The sequence below is a fragment of the Odontesthes bonariensis genome, chromosome 7 (assembly GCF_027942865.1).
Source record: "Odontesthes bonariensis isolate fOdoBon6 chromosome 7, fOdoBon6.hap1, whole genome shotgun sequence".
In the NCBI taxonomy this organism is placed as follows: domain Eukaryota; kingdom Metazoa; phylum Chordata; class Actinopteri; order Atheriniformes; family Atherinopsidae; genus Odontesthes; species Odontesthes bonariensis.
The window spans coordinates 14931904-14951789 of record NC_134512.1 but is presented as its reverse complement, the minus strand read 5'-3'; the positions used below and the strand labels follow the sequence as shown (position 1 = coordinate 14951789).

Here is a 19886-nt window from a genome sequence, read left to right as displayed (position 1 = left end):
AATGTTGCTGAACCTAGACCCAGCCATCTCTAATAACCCTAGATCATACTACTATCCTCGCTGGTTTGTACAGTACAGAAGGTACTAGTCATGATTTGGAACAGGCTAAATCTGAATTTATCAGACCACCTGACCTCCTCCATTGCTCTAGAGTTCAATCTTTGTGCTCCCTGGCAAACTCTTCGTATTTTCTCACTATGGTTTTCTTAAGGCTTTAGCAAGCTGTATAATTCCAATACCTTGATTTTGCTTAGCATTGTGTGTGTAAAAAAATGCTCTTACTTTAACTATTAAACATGGCTGTGAGTTCTACTAGTGATTTAACCAAATATTTAAGTAATTTCCGACTGATCTTTCAGTATTTTGTTTGGACCACAATTCTTCCTCAAAAATGGTGGTTCAGTACTATTCTCCCAGGTTTTAATAATCTGTTGGACTGTTGTTAACCCAGTTTTAGTTTCAGCAATCACCAATAATATGACTATTTGAAAGCATGGGTCTTCCAACAAGGCTGTTTAGGAATGAGAAGCTACTCACTGCAACTGTTGCATCAGTTCGGATTAAAGAACCTGTTGACTGAAACATTTGTCTCTGCAGTGCATTTCAGTGGGAGGTTCGTACCTTTTTACTTGTTAAAACCAGGTGGTGACGTTTTGGCCAGGCAGTGTGTACTTGTTTTTGAAATACCTAAAATTGCTCCTGACAATATAGAACATTATGGAAATATGTTATAACCACAATTTACTCAATGAATTAAAGTAAACTCAGTGAAGTAAACAAAGAGGATAGGTGTTATCAATTTCATCTTTTTAACTTAGCCTAAGGACAAAAAATAATGATGTATGGTAAGCACATAAATCATGATATATTTAGGAAACAGGGTAAAGGGGTACTGATTTTTGCTTTGAATTGAGAAACAATGGCTTTCATTCTTGTAAATGCTGATGTTACGCCCCTGAAAAAGGAGAAATAGAAGTACGACACGGACACAAAGTAGCTTCAGTCAAGTCCAATGTTGTAATGGACGAACGTAAGCCACACGTTCCGTACGCAGTTCGAACGAGGCATTAGCAATCATGAACAGATCCTCCGATCACAAATTGGTACTCAAAACTTACGGCAAAGAAAGTGAAACTTATGTAAACAAGCAAACACGGCATATTTTAATTTAAGTTGCATTTCCCAAAAACATTAAAGGGATAGTTCGCCTCTTTTGACATGAAGCTGTATGACATCCCATATTAGCAATATCATTTATGAACATTGACTTACCCCCCACTGTGTCCTGTGAGCCGAGTTCCAGCCTCGTTTTGGCGATGACGAAGGTAGTCCGGCTAGTTTGCTAGGGTCCCGAAAATAAAGCGTCTTGCTTCTCAAAACAATATGCGTTCAAAAGAGTAATACATTTGCATCACAAAATCCTCCCTTCATACCAATGCGTACAGCCACCTAGCGATAGCTGCACCTGTTACGGTGTTTCTTGCTCAGAAGCAGGGGACTGCTCGGTCTGCTCTTCGGTCTGCACAGTTTACACAGCTCGTAGTGATATGAAGGAAGAGAGAAATAGCGCCAAGCGATGTGAGGTCTGACTCTTTCTGGAGGGAGGATTTTGTAATGCAAATGTATTACTCTTTTGAACGCATGTTGTTTCGAGAAGCAAGACGCTTTATTTTCGGGACCCTAGCAAACTAACCGGACAACCTTCGTCAACGCCAAAACTCGGCTGGAACTCGGCTCACAGGACGCAGCGGGGGGTAAGTCAGTGTTCATAAATGATATTGATAATATGGGATGTCATACAGGTTCATGTCAAAAGAGGCGACCTATCCCTTTAAAGAAGTTAAATAAGACAGCATTTTAAACACAGATCGTCTTTTAATCCTCTTAATCTTTTTAACCTCTTTTCAAAAAGCAATGGATTACTAATCTACTGATCATAATGTATTTTAATTTAGCAATCTTAACTTTTCCCTTTTCCTTTTGTTTTTTGACAATTTTAAGTATCCTTGAATTTGAATCAATCATTTAAATGTATTCAGGATTGCCTCTTTTTTATCATCCTGACACTGACTGCAGGAAATATGACAAGAGGAAACTCCAATTGGGAGGAGCAGTGAGACTACATATGAATGTACTTTCTTTTGATTTTATTTTCAGTCTGCCCTTGGAGCCAACCTCAGTTTTATTGTCAGTATTATTGCACAATAAAGTCTCCATTTTCTCATACTTACTTGGTTCATTGCAGTGTTTCATAGATTGGATTCAATTATACGGAAGCCCAGAGCGGACGTGGTACGTATAAACTTTTTTTTGATGGTTTTCTCGAGATAACGAGATAATTATATGTTGTTATCTCGAGAAAACAATGATTGTTTTCTCGAGATAACGAGTTAATTTACCGATGGTTCTCGAGGCCACTTTTTCTCCCCAGTCCGCCCCTGTTTATATGTGTTTATATGTATTTCTGGCAAAGGTGTACCCATTTTGACCCCCCTTTCATTGAAAACTGAATAAGGTAGCCGGAGACGGCTGGCTCGACTGCAGCTCAATAGGCGTTTACACCTAAGTGATCCTGCTGATATAGTCAACTTCATCAGTGACCAGCTGAGCGGACCAGGCCGTCTCCATGGTTACCAAATGATGCACGAGAGGTGCCGTTATCGTTTTCTCGAGATAACGAGATAAATAACTCGTTATCTCGAGAAAACGATATCGGCATGATTGGTGTGTGTTAAACCTGATTCCATTCTTCAAATGCTTGTCACACCAGCGGGATTTACTTTGTGCATTTTCACAAGCAGAATTGTTACACAAACGCTCCACATAGGCTACTTTATTCAGTTTTCAATGAAAGGGGGCTAAAAATGGGTACACCTTTGCCAGAAATACATATAAACACATATACACAGGGGCGGACTGGGGAGAAAAAGTGGCCTCGAGAACCATCGGTAAATTAACTCGTTATCTCGAGAAAACGATCATTGTTTTCTCGAGATCTGGAATTAATTATCTCGTTATCACGGGAAAACGGAGGAAAATTATCTCGTCATCACGAAAAAACGGAGGAAAATTATGTCGTTATCACGAGAAAACGGAGGCAAATTATCTCGTTATCACGGGAAAATCACGGGATGGAATAAAATGTATGTGTCTATGGCCGTTTAGGGCTTCCGTACATTTAACTGTAATGTTGATAGATTAGACTTAACAAAGAGTCGACGATGATCTGGGCAATGTAGATTCCTTTTTGTCCCCCAGGGATACAGAGTCAGATATATACAGATCAATATGGTATTGATTTGTGTGAAACAGACATGAAGCTCATGGCTATGGATGCAAAGATGTCGTTTTCTAAGAACTTTACATCAAAATAAGTGACTGACCATGTAAGACCTATGTGATGTTATATCACAGTGCCTGTAGTGAATTTAAAATGTGGAGAAGCCAATTAACACAACAGAGTTGATTAAGTTGGCTTCATTCTGTACCAAGACATGCTAAAAGATCCTCTCAGAACTTCTCATTGCAATCATGCTTGCTACATTCCCATCTCAGGCCTGTTTGATGGCACGCTCTTGGCATCATTCGCAATATTATTTTATGGAGAGGTACCAATATCCTCGGTGGTAACTCCATCAAAGTAAGGTCATCTACCAACTGGGACAGACTGCGTCACCAGTTTGGTTAAAAGGTCAAAACAGTCTTAAAGGTTAACGTCCTGCAGCATCATAGAAACAGGGTGACCGTTTTCTTTTGTCCTCATTTTAATAGAGCTTTACTCTTTTTTTTCATGCAACAGCCATTCATCGTCCTTTACACTTGATTGCCCGCAGCTTGATAATGCAGGAGAATATGGCATGTTCGTGCTGCAGAAACTAGTGCTCTCCAGGGTCCTGAGACAAACATGTGTCCCTGTCTGTCGGTCTCTTGTTTATTCAAACCTGCAACCCTAGCTTTAGGGATTCAGCACAACAGTCACTAACAGCCCCCACAACCCCTCCCTGCTCTGCCTGTCAATCTCTGTTACACACAAACACACACACTGGTTCCTGTCAGAGGAGGAGCAGCATCAACGTCTGGTTACTTTCTGCTTCTCTCTCCGCACCAGTGTGTTGGCAGAGGTGAGAGTAGCATGGACAAAACAAAAACAGCTCGTCTGAGTCATTCCCTGTGGACAAGGTAAAATACCAATTCTCTTTGGATTTTTGCCAAACTGAAGCAGGTAAGAGCACTTTTAAGATCTTTTCCCTAACTTATGGAACAACTGTATTGACAGATTTTAATGTCTGTCCAAAATGTAAATACACAAAAAGAATATCTACTTTTTTCCCCTTTATTTGGATTCTCACGAGAATAACCATGGTGTTATTTATTATAACCTGCTTGGAAGAAAAAAATCAACCGAGAAAATCTTTACGAGTCAAAATGATATATGATATTATATGAAAGTAAAAAGAAACTATGGGACATAGATCAAGAAACATACTGAGTTACATCAATACACTGACTGAAACGTTACCCTTCGCACACTCGCTGAACTTCCTGAAGAGGTTTAGATTAATTATGAGGTTCCCATGAGACTGCTCTACAAATGCAAATCTTCATTTCTGTTCTTAGCTGAATGGCCTCAGTGAGCCATTAGCACCAGATCCTGCCTCTGGATTCCCCAGTATCCCAGGTCCTGAGGAATCCCCCTCATTATGCTTAACACAGTTTGTGTCTAAGAGGCAAATTTAAAATATCCAGCTCCTGAAATATTCTACAACTGAAAAATTCTTCCTGCTTGTTCATGTGTCCCTTGGTTTTCTTGTTCTTTGCTGTATCTTATCATTCTTTGTATTATGGTAATGCTGTTATTAACTCCATCAGCTTTTTTTTCTTTTTTCTTTTCTCTGGTTGTTACACCACTGTGTGAGGCCAGAGCTCAGACTGTTGTGAAATTTCCCACTCTTCACATTCAGGACATACTTCTCGGAAATGAAATCTAACCTGCTTTCAATATCTCGTGCAATAACATGAGGTGCCTAATAATTTCCCAACAGCCAAATTCTGTTTTTAATAGAATTAAACAAAGTGTAAAGTGTAAAATTAAAGTGTATTTACACGTTATCTGTTCAAACATTTGAAATGTTGTTACACATTTACAGCACATTTGTCCTGGATACATAATGAAATAGGATACAATTATAATAGGATACATAATAAAATACTTTTATGAGATAAAGATCTTTGAATTGGACCCTTAAACATTTTGATCCACGTTGTCGTTAAATCCTCACTTTGATGCATCTGTGTGCTTTGTGTAACGTCTGCAGTCCCAGTTGTGTGTCCACACCTGCTCTTGTCTCTTTGCACAAATCTTCCCATCTGCCTGTTACCACAGACTGTTGTTCATGATATTAAAGTCATACAGACTTTTTAAAGGCAAGCTCACCCAGCCAGGCAAGTGCCCCTATATCCTTGAGGCATATTACCGGTACAGCTGTTGCAGACTGCATCTGCTGGATCTAATTACTATGTTTCTGTGCCTGTCAAAGAAATACTGCTTGCCTGTATGACTCTCTCCAGTAGCCCTGCATACCAATTAGGGAGGTCCAGTAATGTAGGTCTTATTAGTGTGAATGGAGAGCAAAAGTAAGGAGAAGCTTGTGAGCAGGCATCAATCTCTGCTCTGTTTCCAGCCTATATGCTACATCACGTGGAAACGTCACACAAGCCTCTCTGACAGCTTGTTATTATCCTGTATAGAGTGCAAATTAGCAGACTTTCAGAATTAGTATCACCATCCTGACAGACTTTATAAACTAGTTGTTGACGAACATGAAGTAAAGTCAGAAAGATGCAGCTAAATAGACAGTAAAAACCAGTGATAACAGTAAAGCACCAAGGCAGCAGCAATTGAAATGATGGGGTTGGTGTGGATTTTGAATATTTTTCCCCTTTCATTTAAAAAACACAGGTCGCATTACCGCCATGCATCACTTTCAATGCAACGTAAAAGTTGACATTTCAAAGTAGTGTAAGATTTGGCTCAGGTCAAGGTGGGTGAGTGTAGGGTCAGGCTGGAATTACAGGACAGGGGTGTGGTGTACAAAAATCTTAAATTGGATATCTCATGTAGTTATTTTACTTAGAGATGACAATGATACATGGGTTTTAAATCCACTCATCATCAAAAACAAACATCGTTAGGTTGGAAAAGACTTGAGGGGAAATTCATGAGGACATGAGCAACAGTGTATAAAGACTCCAAATGATCTTTTAACTAGACGTGGGTTGCTGTAGTAAAACTACCCATTTATAAAGATGAACTATAAAAAGTGCTCTTTTAACATTTTACCACATGTGTTTTTATTCTTGTTTACATCAGGCTGAACAACATTCCTGCCCATTACTATTTATAGTCAGAAATCCTAAATATCCGAAGTTTGATAGTCTAAGTATTACACGTTCTACATATGCAGCTGTATATAATGTATTCGTGTTTCAATAATGTAGAAACAGAGACTGGTGTGCCACTAGCTGATTCTAATCGGATTACAAAACTATGATATGCTGCTTCGAATGTTGCCACCAAAATAAAATTTAAATTTAAGCAGGCGTTACCTCCCTTCCTTTGCTGAAGAACAGTCTGGAGGATCCTAGACTGAAGGAGATAAGAAAGGAAGCATTGGAGCATTGTTCCTAAGCATTTAGAGAATTTCATTAGCTCCTATTATGGTTGCCACTTACATGCAGAACATCTGGGTCATTTCACCCCATTAGGAATTATCCAAAGTGAAAAAGACCATTCGACTGTGACCGTGGTCATGCTGACTCATCTCATGCAAGCCAACTCCAACCCTTTATATTCAAACTTTTTACACATATGCTTCAAGTCTGCGGACGTTTTTTAAAAAAGTTTTACAGACAAAACAAATTATCATTCTATGAAATGTGAAGACTTACTGTTAACATACTTCCCTTACTTAAAGAACATCTACCTTATCAAAGAGCATTCTCGTGATATTTTTTACTGTAAATTAGTATTTCTACTCCGTGGCATTGTGACTTTAAAATTAAATGACCACTTTGTCCCTTCACTTATGAGTGGGAGTTAACTCACTGACTTAAATGAATCCCTTCAAGCCTTAGCTTTGAATAACTAACACTGATTTATGCCTAACTGTGACCCTGATCCTGAACTAAAGGCTTCACCTAAATTATTTTTACCAATCTAGTGCAAATTGATTAAATACCCAAAAATGAGATGCATCGATGTTTCTGTGTGACCAGACTTTTGTACTAAAACCCAATAAGTGCAAGTGAAAATGTACTCAAACTCTTACACCAACCTTAAGAAGACCCTAAATTACTACACCTGTACCAGCCTTACTAATAATCTCACCTGATTTTACAGGCTGTGTCCTGAGATGTAGAGCTAAACTAAAGTGTTAGACACACAAACACATGGAGACATAGCTCTTTTTTTATCTGTGACAGAGAAGGCCCAGAATGAATCTTAGATGAGTAAGTGATAGAGTTAGAGATGCTGTAATGAAGTTTCATGTGACTATAAGAGCAGGAAGGAACTGTCTCTCAGGTACAGTATGATCTTATCATGTGGCCTAATGGAGTCACTTACAGGGTTTTAGCAGTAAGCACCAACCCGCACGGTCTCAATTGATATTGATTTTCTGATCAGAATGCATCAGATAATCATGTTGTTTTGCTGCAACTCTAATCCTGATGTTTTCAACAAAACAGAGGCTGTAATCATACTTAACAGTGTAAATAAAAGATGATTGCTGTTGACTGACTGCCAGGGGTAATTTTGAAATACATAATCCATTAGAAATTCAAAAGAGCAGGTATCTCCATATGGGCAGCATATAATGTTTAAGTAGATGCTTTTATCCATTGCACCTAACAGCACCGTCAGTGCCTGGATTTTGAGTGTGGGTGGCCCCAGTGGAAATCTGTTTGTACGCTCTGTGAAACAGTCTTTCATAACTCACAGAACATGCAGTTCCAATGCCAAAGAAAAAAAAAAACAACTCTTTCTTTTTTCTTGTCACAGACTTTATTACTCTTCTTTAGCCTCAGAGAATGTGTCCTGACCTAACATCAAAACCACAATTCAATCAAGGATTATTTGGAAAACACAAAAGCAAACACAAAGGCATCATATTCAACAGTTTCCCAAAGAAGGATCTAATTTTTCCCCCACTTTTTTTAACCAGCTCCCATGCACAGATTGGATGCTTTGAAATAACATTTTGTGACTTTCAAGGCCTGACTGAATATTTGAATGGATCCTTGAAGTGCAGGTGCCCTCGTTACCTGGTTTTATCAATGCTGTGAGGTCAGACTTTACAAGTTACGCCTTTCATGACCACCTAAAATATTACTCAATAGAGAAGCAAACATCTGACTCAGTTTAATCACGTCTATTAGTCATTTATACTAAATAGGATGATTTCACTGCATAAAGATGAACCAGTTTTGCTATTCCTGACATTAGTGTGTAAGAAGCTTCTGTAAACACACCAGCTGCAGCCTTTATTTTTTTCACACCTGTCTGTTCTGCTCATCGGGGCCTTGCTGTTGGCACTAAACACCCAAACACCTGCCAGTGGTTTACGAGCTGAAAGCTACACATGATTTTGCATCAGTGATCACGAACATAGAGAAATAAATAAATACAAAGACCCTGATTCTTCCAAAATCTTTGTTGTTGTCAGGGATTGCGCAGACATGACTCAAGCCTGAAGTCTATGTGAGAGGGACATCATACAGAATGGATACTCAGAATTCATCCCACAGCACCAACATCAGCAGAGGCAGTAACATCAGCCTCTTCTCTGGAAGCCCCTACACTACCGTGGAGATAGTGCTCATCATCCTGGTGGCTGGATCTCTGAGTCTGATCACGGTCGTTGGAAACATCCTGGTCATGCTTTCAATAAAGGTTTGGGTTTTCTTTTTCTTTTTTTTCTTTCAATCATTCATGATTAATGAGTTCAAGCATCCATCTCTGCACACCTTGAAAAGCACACCCTGACTTAGAGATAAAAAACATGTGCATCTCTGTGCAGATAGGTAATCTAATAGAAATGAGGGAACACACATCACATTGCACAAAAAAAGATTAGGATCTGACAGTCTGCTCTACTGTGTTGTTCCTCTAAAGGTAAACAGGAATCTGCAGACCGTCAACAACTACTTCCTGTTCAGCCTTGCCTGTGCTGACCTCATTATTGGCATTTGCTCCATGAACCTCTATACTGTCTATATTGTGATTGGCTACTGGCCCTTGGGAGCAGTGGTGTGTGATCTATGGTTGGCTGTTGATTATGTTGTCAGCAACGCCTCAGTCATGAACCTGCTCATCATTAGTTTTGACCGTTACTTCTGTGTCACCAAGCCGCTCAGCTACCCAGCACGCCGCAGCACTAAGATGGCTGGCCTGATGATCGCAGCAGCCTGGGTCTTATCCTTCATCCTATGGGCCCCCGCCATTCTGTTTTGGCAGTTCATTGTAGGTGGGAGAACCGTGCCGCCAGATGAGTGCTACATCCAGTTCTTCTCCAACCCAGCGGTGACCTTTGGCACAGCGATCACAGCTTTTTACCTACCAGTGGCCATCATGATCCACCTTTACTGGCGCATCTCCAAGGCCAGCCGCAGCCGGGTGAGGAAGGACAGCAGGAAGACCTCAGGTACCAGTCTGGCAGAAGCTCACTCTAACAGCCAGGAGGAAGGTTGTGAGAACAACTGCGTCACAACAAAACAAGCTCAGAAAGGGGTTGGAGACGGGAGGCAGAAGGAAATGTTGCAGCAGCAAAACGGATGTGGTCCACAAAAGGAAGAACAGGTAGAGCAGGCAGATTCCACAACAGACATTGTCCATGCTTCGACATCTAAAGACACTGAAGGCCCTGTTTCATCCCGGAAGGGCTCAAATGGTGGAAAAAATCAAACACAGCCAACACCCCCGCAGAACTCAGCAGTTGACAGACAAAGTATGGTGGCAAGGACTCTGCTGATGGTAAGTTTGATTATCATAAACTTCAGTATTTTATTTCACATGACTAAAAACAATAAGTCTCACAAAATAAGAGTTTAGATTTGTAGCTAGCAGTACTCTAAGCCATAGAGATGAAGGGATGGCAATACACAGCCAACACCTTCAGTCCAACCAAAAGTAACTCACTGTAGCAAGATCTGTCCCAAGGTTTGTACAATTGTTTGAATGAGATCAATATCTGTATTTATGAGCAACCCGTCTCAACATGTGCTGCATGGATTGCCAAGAAACTTAGGGCAGACATTCGTGTGCACCTATCAACTGTTAAAGAAATATATGTGCACAGCCATTCTACAAGCAATCGCTCTTTGGTTGGTTGGTTGGTTGGTTTTCCTTTCCCTGTTTTGAGTATTTGTTAAAGTTGACTTCCCCTGTCAGAGTTCCTGATTCTTTAAAATGGGAGAGCTCTCATGAATGTCTACTGAGGGTAAGATACTACTCCATACATACCCCTCCCAACCCCACTTAAAAATGAAAAATTTATAACCTTTGATAACCCTTTTATAACTGATTTTTTTCCACTCTCTTACTAGTTGAGGTAACCGTGGTAATCTGTCTGCTTTTTCATCAAAATACCTACTTCGTCGGAGAAATTAAGGTGAAAAACTTAGATGTTAAAATCCCACCTCAGGATGTTAACATTGTAATCTTAAGGACAGCAGCATTCTGACACTGAGGTCATAGTACTTTTTGCACTTAAGGATATAAAGTAGCATTTTCAGAATAACATTAATAAAAACAAGAACTACACTATATACTATGTGTTACATTATCCCAAATGTTTCCAAGATTATAGAAAACCTATATTCAGATTAAAGTGACTGTTAACAACAACTGACTGCATCTCCATAAAACATACACACAGTTGAATGCATTTGTAAGTGCAATATTTCCTTTTCTTTAATAAATGCAAAAACACCAGCTTGTAAATAAGCACATCTTGCATCCAATCACTGCAATACTGTTCATGAGCTTGGCGCTGGATTTGTAATAACAGACTCATGCAAAGTTCATCCACTCATAACAAAAAACATGATTTGCAATGTGCAGAAATCTGAGCTGAAGTGGTGCATCAGGATCAGTAATCCAGTCTAGTGTATGGATGCATGTTGTTCCTGTGCAGTACAATACATTTTCTCTTGGCAAAGTCAATTTTTTTTCTTTCTTTCTCTTATCGCTCCCTTCTCAGCCACATTTGATGATTTTGGTCAAATTTGTAGCCAACTTAAACCAAAACTAAATGAAGCAACAGCAGTGGCAGACTCACAATAGAGAGAGCACTCCTCACTCCGTCCCAACATGTAACCGAGCAACACTTACCTTCACAGTCTTTATAACCACTGTAACTTCACAGAATTACACTTTTATCTCTACAGAGAAAAAACACCTTTAGCGAATAAAGAGCAAATCCATTTCTATTTCACTGTATTCACAGGACCAGTCAGAGGTTTGGCCCCACTGTATTCTACTTACGATGTGCCACAATTTGCACCTAAATACCACTGGAACTTTGCAAAGTTACGTGACCCAACATGACTGAGGATACCACGCTACTTCATAACATATCTCAGTTATATATTTTGCAATAAAGGTTGTGACGTTGGCTTAAAAGAGACATAGTGGGTTTAGGTCACCAGAACTAAGATCGAGTTTGCTTCCCAGCATCTGGGGACATAATTAAGTAAAATGTGCACTGTTTCATAATCATGTAATATCTCCTTAAACAAAGGATGTAGAACTGGGTTACATCTTCTCTTAGTCTCTCTTGCAGACGTGACTTTGAATATCCCGAACTCAGTAGCCACCTGGAGTTATGAACAAACAAAATTAACTGATACCCTTTATTAGACAATAGTAATTCATAACAGCAACCCAATCTAATTGTTCACTAATCCAAAGAGTGCAGGGTGATGTTGTTGCGCTTAGCTTGTCACTATCAGTGACTGTACAGATCCAGCCTGATCATGTCTTCCTTGTTTAGCTTCCCAGTTGATTTGATCATATTTTAATTGCCTAAAATGTGTGATGAATTAGAAAAAAAGTGATAAATCAATCAGGCAGGGAGGCAAGCACAAGGGTGACGTATTCATGCATTTTTGTTCCAGTAATGAGTCCAGCTGCAGCATTTTGAATCATCTGGAGACGACAGAGGGAGCCTTGACCAGTGGTGTCAAAAGTACACACATTTGTTACTTAAGTAGAAGTATAGATACTGCAGTTTAAAAACACTCTGGTAAAAGTTGAAATATCAACTTGACCGCTTTACTCAAGTAAAAGTGAAAAAGTATGTGCTCCAAAACCTACTTAAAGTATAAAAGTATAAAGTAACCTTTAAATAAAAAAAAATTAAAAATGTTTTTTTTAAAAACCCACACACAAAAAGGTAGATGCCACTATATGAATTGCAAGCTTAATTTGAAAACTCATTAGTTCTACATGTGGCCCAAGACAACAATCATAAAACCATTTCTGTCAAAGACAAAGTCACTCAAGGAGCATGTTCTTTCTCAAACTTTATTGGAATTTAATTACACGTGAGGTAGTATTCAAGAGGTAGGTCGTGTGAGGTATTCATGTTCGTCCCATCAAAAAAAAAAAAAAAGTCTTACTGCCTGAAAAATTCAAAGAAAAAAAGATATACACACGCACGTTCCCCCCTTTGTCATAGCTGACAGTCAAGACAAAAACGTTATATGATTCATCCAATTACACTCGTTCTCACTAGGTGTGGATGGCACCACTGATCTGTATTGTATGGCGCACATGACGTGAAATATATAAACATTAAACTGAAGCCAAGAGTTAAAAAAAAAAAAAAAAAAACTGAAGCCAAGAGTAACGAGGCTGTTTGTTTTGAAAATGTAAGGAATAGAAAGTACAGATACTTACATAGAAGTCAGAAGTAGGCAGAAAAATAAGTAATGGAGTAAAGTACAGATACCTAAAAAGTGTACTTAAGTACAGTAACGAAGTATTTGTACTTCGTTATTTGACACCTCTGGCCCTGACTGATATCTGAGAATTGTGAAAAACTGCAGTCAAGGCGAGAATAGACAAAAGTGTGCATAACTTTTTGTAAATCAGAGAATATAAAGCCAGCAGAGCTCTTAGAGCCAAGGACTCAGGTCAGCTGGTCCAGTCCAGAGTCCAGACTAAACATGGAGAAGCAGCATTTAGCTGTTATGCTGCAAATAAGTGGAACAAACTGCCACTGGAGATTAAACTTTCACCAAATGTAGATATTTTTAAATCCAGGTTAAAAACATTTCTTTTCTCATGTGTCTATGCATGAAATCTGCACGATATCTTTGAACATATCTGGACTGTTGCTTGTTTTTAAATTCATTTAAATTATTTTATTTGTTTCTCTTTATATTCTTTTATGTATTTTTAATGCTTCTTACACTCCCTGCTGCAATGCTTTTATTTTATGTAAAGCACTTTGAATTGTTTTGTAAATGAAATGTGACAGTGTTTCCCATACATTGAGGAAACTATGGCGGCCCGCCATAGTTTCCTTTTGGCCGCCATAGTTTCCGAATCCCAATTGTTTGAAACACAGCGATTTCCTCGAAAACCAACCAATATTACTATACAACAGGTGAATTAGTAATTAAACATGTCCTAAAGTGTGCAATGTCAGAGTTTTGAAGTTTAGTGGCAAAAAAGGTTTATGTGTTATTAGTCGCTGTCGGGGCGATTGACACACGTTATAGATCAGTGGGTGCGCGTGCGTAAAGATCAGCTGTAATCATCGTGATTTCGTTGACAAACATATTTTTTTGACCTATTTATATTATGAGAAATAATGTGAAATTTGAGCAATGACGAGTACACTAGTATGTTGTCCGGTATGTTGCTTAAAAAAATAGTAAGCTCAATAGTTTCTGTTTAAAATAAGGTGTTTCATCTGTCCCGCATGTATGGTTCAACCATCCCGAATAGGCGGAGCGGGGTGAAGTTGGTTTTATATTCGACATTCGCCTATTTTCCGGCTTTGTAATTGTAATAGCGACACGAAAACCGCACCAATCAGCCAATGAACACCAAACCACTTCGGATGGGTTTGTGAACTCACTATAAAGCTTTCACAGTCTTTTAGTTTCCAGAAAAATCATTTTAGGTAGAATATTTACTCAGTGTGCATAGTTAATTCCATTTTAGATTTTTATTTTGTAATAGCTCTCTTGTTTTTAAAGATATCAACACCAAACCACTTCTGATGTGTTCCTGAACTCATTGTGTACTTCCCACACCCTTTGTTATCAAGGAAAACCTTTTCAAGTTTCTCAAAAAGGCATAAGTACTCACTGTATATGATCCATTCATATTTTTCATGAAGTTTAGTTTTAACCTGTAAATATTTTCTATTACAATTGTCATCATTGGGTTTTAATGACAAGATGAGGTTTCCTTATAAGCCCACAAGGGTTTCTGACATCTCCAGCACACATTCCATTTTTTTAATTTGTTGTGTTTTATTGTGTATTTTTTTGTTATAGTTGAATGAATGTGTGCAAATCAATCAAATAAAATAAAATCTGCAGTCGCACAAATTTACGCCGCACAAATTCACGCCGCGTGAATTTACCCCCCCCCCCCCCTCCCATAGTTTCCAAAAATTCTGAAATAAATTTGATTTGATAAATCAGTAGCTAAGCCCTGTGGTAAGCCACAGATCAGCTGTGCTGTTAAGGAATTAAGGTTATTAAGAGTGACCAAAAAGGGAGATAAGAGAGATATGGCGATGCAGAGGGATGCTATAGTCAACAGTATTGAAGGCAGCACTTAAATCTAAAATAATTTAAATTGATCAGTGTCCTCTATTTGCACTCATCAGTTGGTCATTAGTCACCTTGCTGTCTCGTGCTGTCTATGTACCGTGAAGTGCTCTAAAACCAGACTAGAAACAGTTAAAACACTGTTATCATTCAGAAATGAAAACAACTCTGCAGATTTCTCCAGAACCTTGAATTGGAGTTTGGTGCGTAGTTGCTAAAAATAAAGAGGTCAAAACTTTGGTTTCTTTGGCAGTAGATGAACTAGGGCATGTTTGCAAGCATCTGGAAATAAGGCAGAGGCATATGAAAATAATATAAGATAAGAGCGATGACTGTGGGGGATATGGGTCATACGGGAGACAATTTAATTCTGAGGAGGGCATTTGTTGAAAAAAAAGGGAGAATTAACCAGAGGAATTGAAATAACAATAAGGCTTTATTTGAGTTCAGATATTTTCCAGTTTTGTTGTAAAACGAATGAGGAATTTTTCAGCCAGTTAGGTGTCAGATTCTCGAAAAGATGAGGGGGATCCATTTAGTAAGGTGGTGCAACATTGCAGAGTGGCAAAGATCAGGACATGCAGACTGTTATTGGATAGTAGCTGTTAATTCTAAGGTGATGAAAACACAACTGTTGATATATTCACACTCTTTTGTCAGAATGAGAGCATATTACCAGCATTATTATTGCATTTTTGCTGATACATGGACCTAAATTTTACATACAAAATGGTGTTTTTTTTGACAGCCTGTTCCACTGCCACAAAGTCAAGGCAGTTTATCAAACACTAACAGAGCTTAATTCTTCCTCATCTCTCATTTTCCAGGTAACAAAGCGTGCTGTCAGTGAGAATGTCGTGGCGAAGTGGAGAAGGAAAGGCAATTCCTCCAGGGAGAGAAAAGTGACGCGCACCATCATGGCAATCCTGGTTGCTTTTGTTGCCACATGGACGCCGTACAACGTGATGGTCCTGATCAACACCTTCTGCTCCATCTGCATCCCTAACACCCTCTGGACCATCGGCTACTGGCTCTGCTACATCAACAGCACCGTCAACCCTGCCTGCTATGCCCTCTGCAACACCACCTTCAAAAACACCTTCAAGCACCTGCTTCTGTGCCAGTACAAGAACATTCGTGCACGTTGAGGGCACAAATACAGGGCGCAAATACACACTTAATTTAGTGATGGAGTCAAAAAAAATGTGATCGATCTTGTAAAATAAGAAGAAGCAAATATGGAAAATATGTGAAAAATAGGTTAGATGTGTTCTTGTTGCGCACTATTCTTTTACAGTGGAGGAACTTTTTCTCACTTCCACTGAGAGAGCATGTGTTTTATATTTGCAACACAATACTTAACTTTGAATTATTTCAATAAAGACCTTGCACTGTATCATAATTCTCAAGACATAATTGAGCTTCACTGACTGTTGTGACAAAGTACATCGATTTGTTATTTAAAATTTTACTTTAAGTGTTTTTCCTCTTTGCTCCTGATACATAACATGCATTTGTGCAGTCCTGTGTTAAAGATTGTTGTGAATGTGGTGTAGAAGTGTAATTGTAATACTAGAGGAAAGGACTGTTGATAAAACTGTATTAACTAAAGCGTTAGAGTCAACACTAAGCTGTAAAATGGGATGGATTCACCATATCGGTCTGAATGAAACCTGGTCTTTAAACTGAATTACCAGAAAATTGAATTAGCAGCTGTATACTGATGTATGTTATGGGAATGTTTGTGTGTGTGCATGTTTCTTCTCTAGCTAGATTTACTCAGTCGTATTAAGCTGACATCTGACGTTGATGTCATCTATATTCTGTGATTTTGTGAAATTATTCTAAATGTGATATTTGTCCATATCGTCTCCTGTTTCTACATGTTTTTTGTAAATAAAAAAGAGAATAATTATTGTTATCTCAATTGTGTCATTCCTCAGTAATCCTTTGCATAACCTTCATGTCATGTGTTTCCCTGATTTCTATTTAAGATGTTCTAGGAAAGATCCCCACGCTCCATAACTCTCATTTTGGTCAAAGTGAAAATTAATTACAGAGACTCACTGTGTTAATGGTTTTACTAAATTAGACTGATCATGTAAAAACAAAGTTGGCTAGGATAGAGAGCAAGAGCTACTTAGAGGTGGGAGCAGAGCTAATAACATATTTCTGGCGAGTAAAACTGACATTTTTACACTTCAGGTAGAAATGTTCTTTGAATCATAATTATGATAGAAAGGTAGGTGTCAAACTAATGACTGGAAGCATAATTAGCATGTTTTCTTAGCCTTCCTTTTTAACAGGGTGCCTCAAACATCTCTGACACTTAGGAAGGAAATGGCAGAAAGTGCTTCTTGTGTCAGCTCTCTGGCTGCACAACCATTGCGCCCTCTGTTGGTTTAAAAAGCACAATGTCGATACTCTTCAATCTGGAAGCTGAGCTGGGGAAACCTGAAAACTTTAGCTGTGCACTTTGCACTGTTGCGACATGTATTTGTTAAACATTTAAATTGTTGGATGCCAGAGAGCTCAACTGGTTGAGCAGCTGTCTCATGCTGAAGCTCAGCGCCGTCGGCTTCGGTTCAAGTCCAAGCCTGTGGGCCTTTGCTGCATGTCATTCCCTTCTCTGTCTGACCTCTTTCCCGTCAACCCACTTTCAAATAAAGGCCCAACAAATAAAACGTTTCAGTTGTTTATGTGAGAGAGGATTTTTTTCTTCTTTCGTCTGTGTGTGGTGACATTCGACATGCTTCACCAAACAACCCCCAATCTTCTGTCAAAGAAGGGTAAACCAGGTTGGGTGGGAAGTATCAGTGTGCAGCCATTTTCATGACTCTGCAGGGGTATTCATTTAAGTTCTGATTGGTTTCTAGTTGGGCCACACCAAGAGTTTTTTTAAATAGTTTTTCAAAATCCACTCCTGTGTTTTCTTGGTCTAATGCCTCTGGTTAATGTCAAGTTGGAATGTAAACCTTTGCCCGAGCTTCAGGTCTTAACAGTGCATTCATCTTTCTCTCTATCCTGACTAGTCCCCGACTCCTATTCCTCCAGATATGCTGTTAGGAATTTAGCCAAACGGATTTGATTTTTGTGTCATAGATCACCAGATTTTGCCTCTCATAGTTTGAGAGTTATATAGCTGCATTTTGGTAAGTGCTCTTAAGAAATTTCTTCTGTCTGATTACAGCCATGAAGGCCTGATCGGAGGAGTATGGAACTGAGGTTGTCCCTCTGTAAGGTTTTCCACAAAGGAACTGGATTATATGACCATCTTACCTGGGAGACAAAGACTCTTTGTCTCTGACCAATGTTCGGCAAGGCAACAAGATTTAAGAGGAATTATGGACAGTTCTGTTAACCTCTTCATTGACTTTGAGATCTGTGTACCTTAATTATGACCAGTGAGCTCAGTTAAGTACAGGAGGACTTCTATGTTTGATGCAAGTAAATGGCAATTATCATAAGAAAGGGTCTGAAAAAAAATCTACAGTGTGCATTCTTAAATGTTACTGTGTAAATAATAATGATGGTAAATCTAAGGTTACATCATTTTTAATGTACCCATCAATGAGAACCAAATTTCTAACCCTGACAATCTGTCGATTGGATGTTTTTATGTCATAAGACATATGAGCTAAATCACACTACAGTGCAGGAGATTTGTGCTTCGAATATGAACACTTTTGCCTTCAGTCCCAGAGAGGCAAGGGCTTCGCAGCTATTTTGCATGTGCTGTGAAGAACCAATGATATGAGAAGCTATTGTAAGCTACAAGGACAATTTCACCAAAGAATATTGGCCTCGCACTCAGTCTGGCCAAGTCCCGATGCGCCCATTTGCAAGCCGTTGGCAGCTAGGACATGTCTCTCAGCTTTGGCCAAGCTTACCTGCACTAGCTACTACCAACTGGGACTTGGTCTGGACTAAGTGAGCTGCTGTAAGCCACAAGCCCCAAATGGCTGTTAGAGATGTGAGTGGGGGCAGATTAGCATATTCATAGATCCCTGCTGATTTAAGATTCACTTTAAGAAAAAAGTTGTAGATCTGATGTTTTTAAAATGCAAGATGAGCCTCCAAACGGTTTCAGGAGAGTCTCAGTCAATGGAGCAGACTCTCCTACTAAGAACTATCTAATGGATTAAATGCTTATGCACGCCAAAACTACCTACGATGACATTTAAAGTTCCTATGGCATGAAAATAAAAGGAGGCTTTTATATATTTTTATAGGCTTTAGTGGTCCCCTAATACTGTATCTGAGTTTTTTTCCCCAAAATTCTGAATTACAGCCAGTCCCAAAAATGAGCTTTCCTTAGGATCTCCAGACTGAGCTGTTTAGTGGGGGTGTGGCCTTACTTACGCCCGTGGTACCTTGCGCAAAAGTTTTGTGAATCGCTATGGCACGTAGATGGCACGGCAGCCCTATGCTGTAAAACTTGCGAAACCTGTTGATATGAGCTTACTTTGACAATATGACGAACTAGTTACTGAACAACTCTCCTAACATCAAGCAAGTGCTACACAAGACACAGCAAAAAAGCCGTGCGTGAAGGGGAAAGCAGGAGTGAGGATTTTGACATTCTCAGCTGATTGCTCTGGTTTGCAAAGATGCACGTAGCGCGAGTCATTTCAATCAGGGGAAAGGCAGATATCGTGCGCGCCATAACAGCAACAGCAGGACGGCTATCAAAACAACAAATAAGTACACAACACTCGTGTTACAGTAAATGAGGTGTCCACTTGCATACCTCATGCTATTTACTGTTACATTAGCGACAGTGACCGAGCTATTAGCTGCAGAGCAAACGACACAGACAGACTGACCGTTTTGACTCTGGAACCATGAATGAATCATTATCCTGATGAAATGCACTGAATTTGCAGATTCATTCTTCTTCAGGAAGCTTGAAGTAGGGAGTTTTGGTCTAAAATGAGCGATCTAACCATCTCATGGGCATGCAAACACCTCCAACAGCCCAGTTGGCAGAGATAAGAGCTTGTAGATGCTATTAGCTGCATAGCTAACCGTTAGCT

The 19886-nt window shown here is 39.3% G+C and overlaps 1 protein-coding gene across 1 annotated transcript; it reads left to right on the top strand.

Moving 5' to 3' along the window:
• The first annotated feature begins 4110 nt into the window (after positions 1-4110).
• Positions 4111-16718, top strand: LOC142384654 (muscarinic acetylcholine receptor M2-like). The gene is made up of 4 exons (XM_075470951.1): positions 4111-4222; positions 8724-8950; positions 9173-10030; positions 15678-16718. Exons 2-4 carry the CDS (start codon positions 8780-8782, stop codon positions 15996-15998), a joined length of 1350 nt encoding a protein of 449 aa, XP_075327066.1. The 5' UTR covers positions 4111-4222; positions 8724-8779; the 3' UTR covers positions 15999-16718.
• The last annotated feature ends 3168 nt before the right edge of the window (positions 16719-19886 follow it).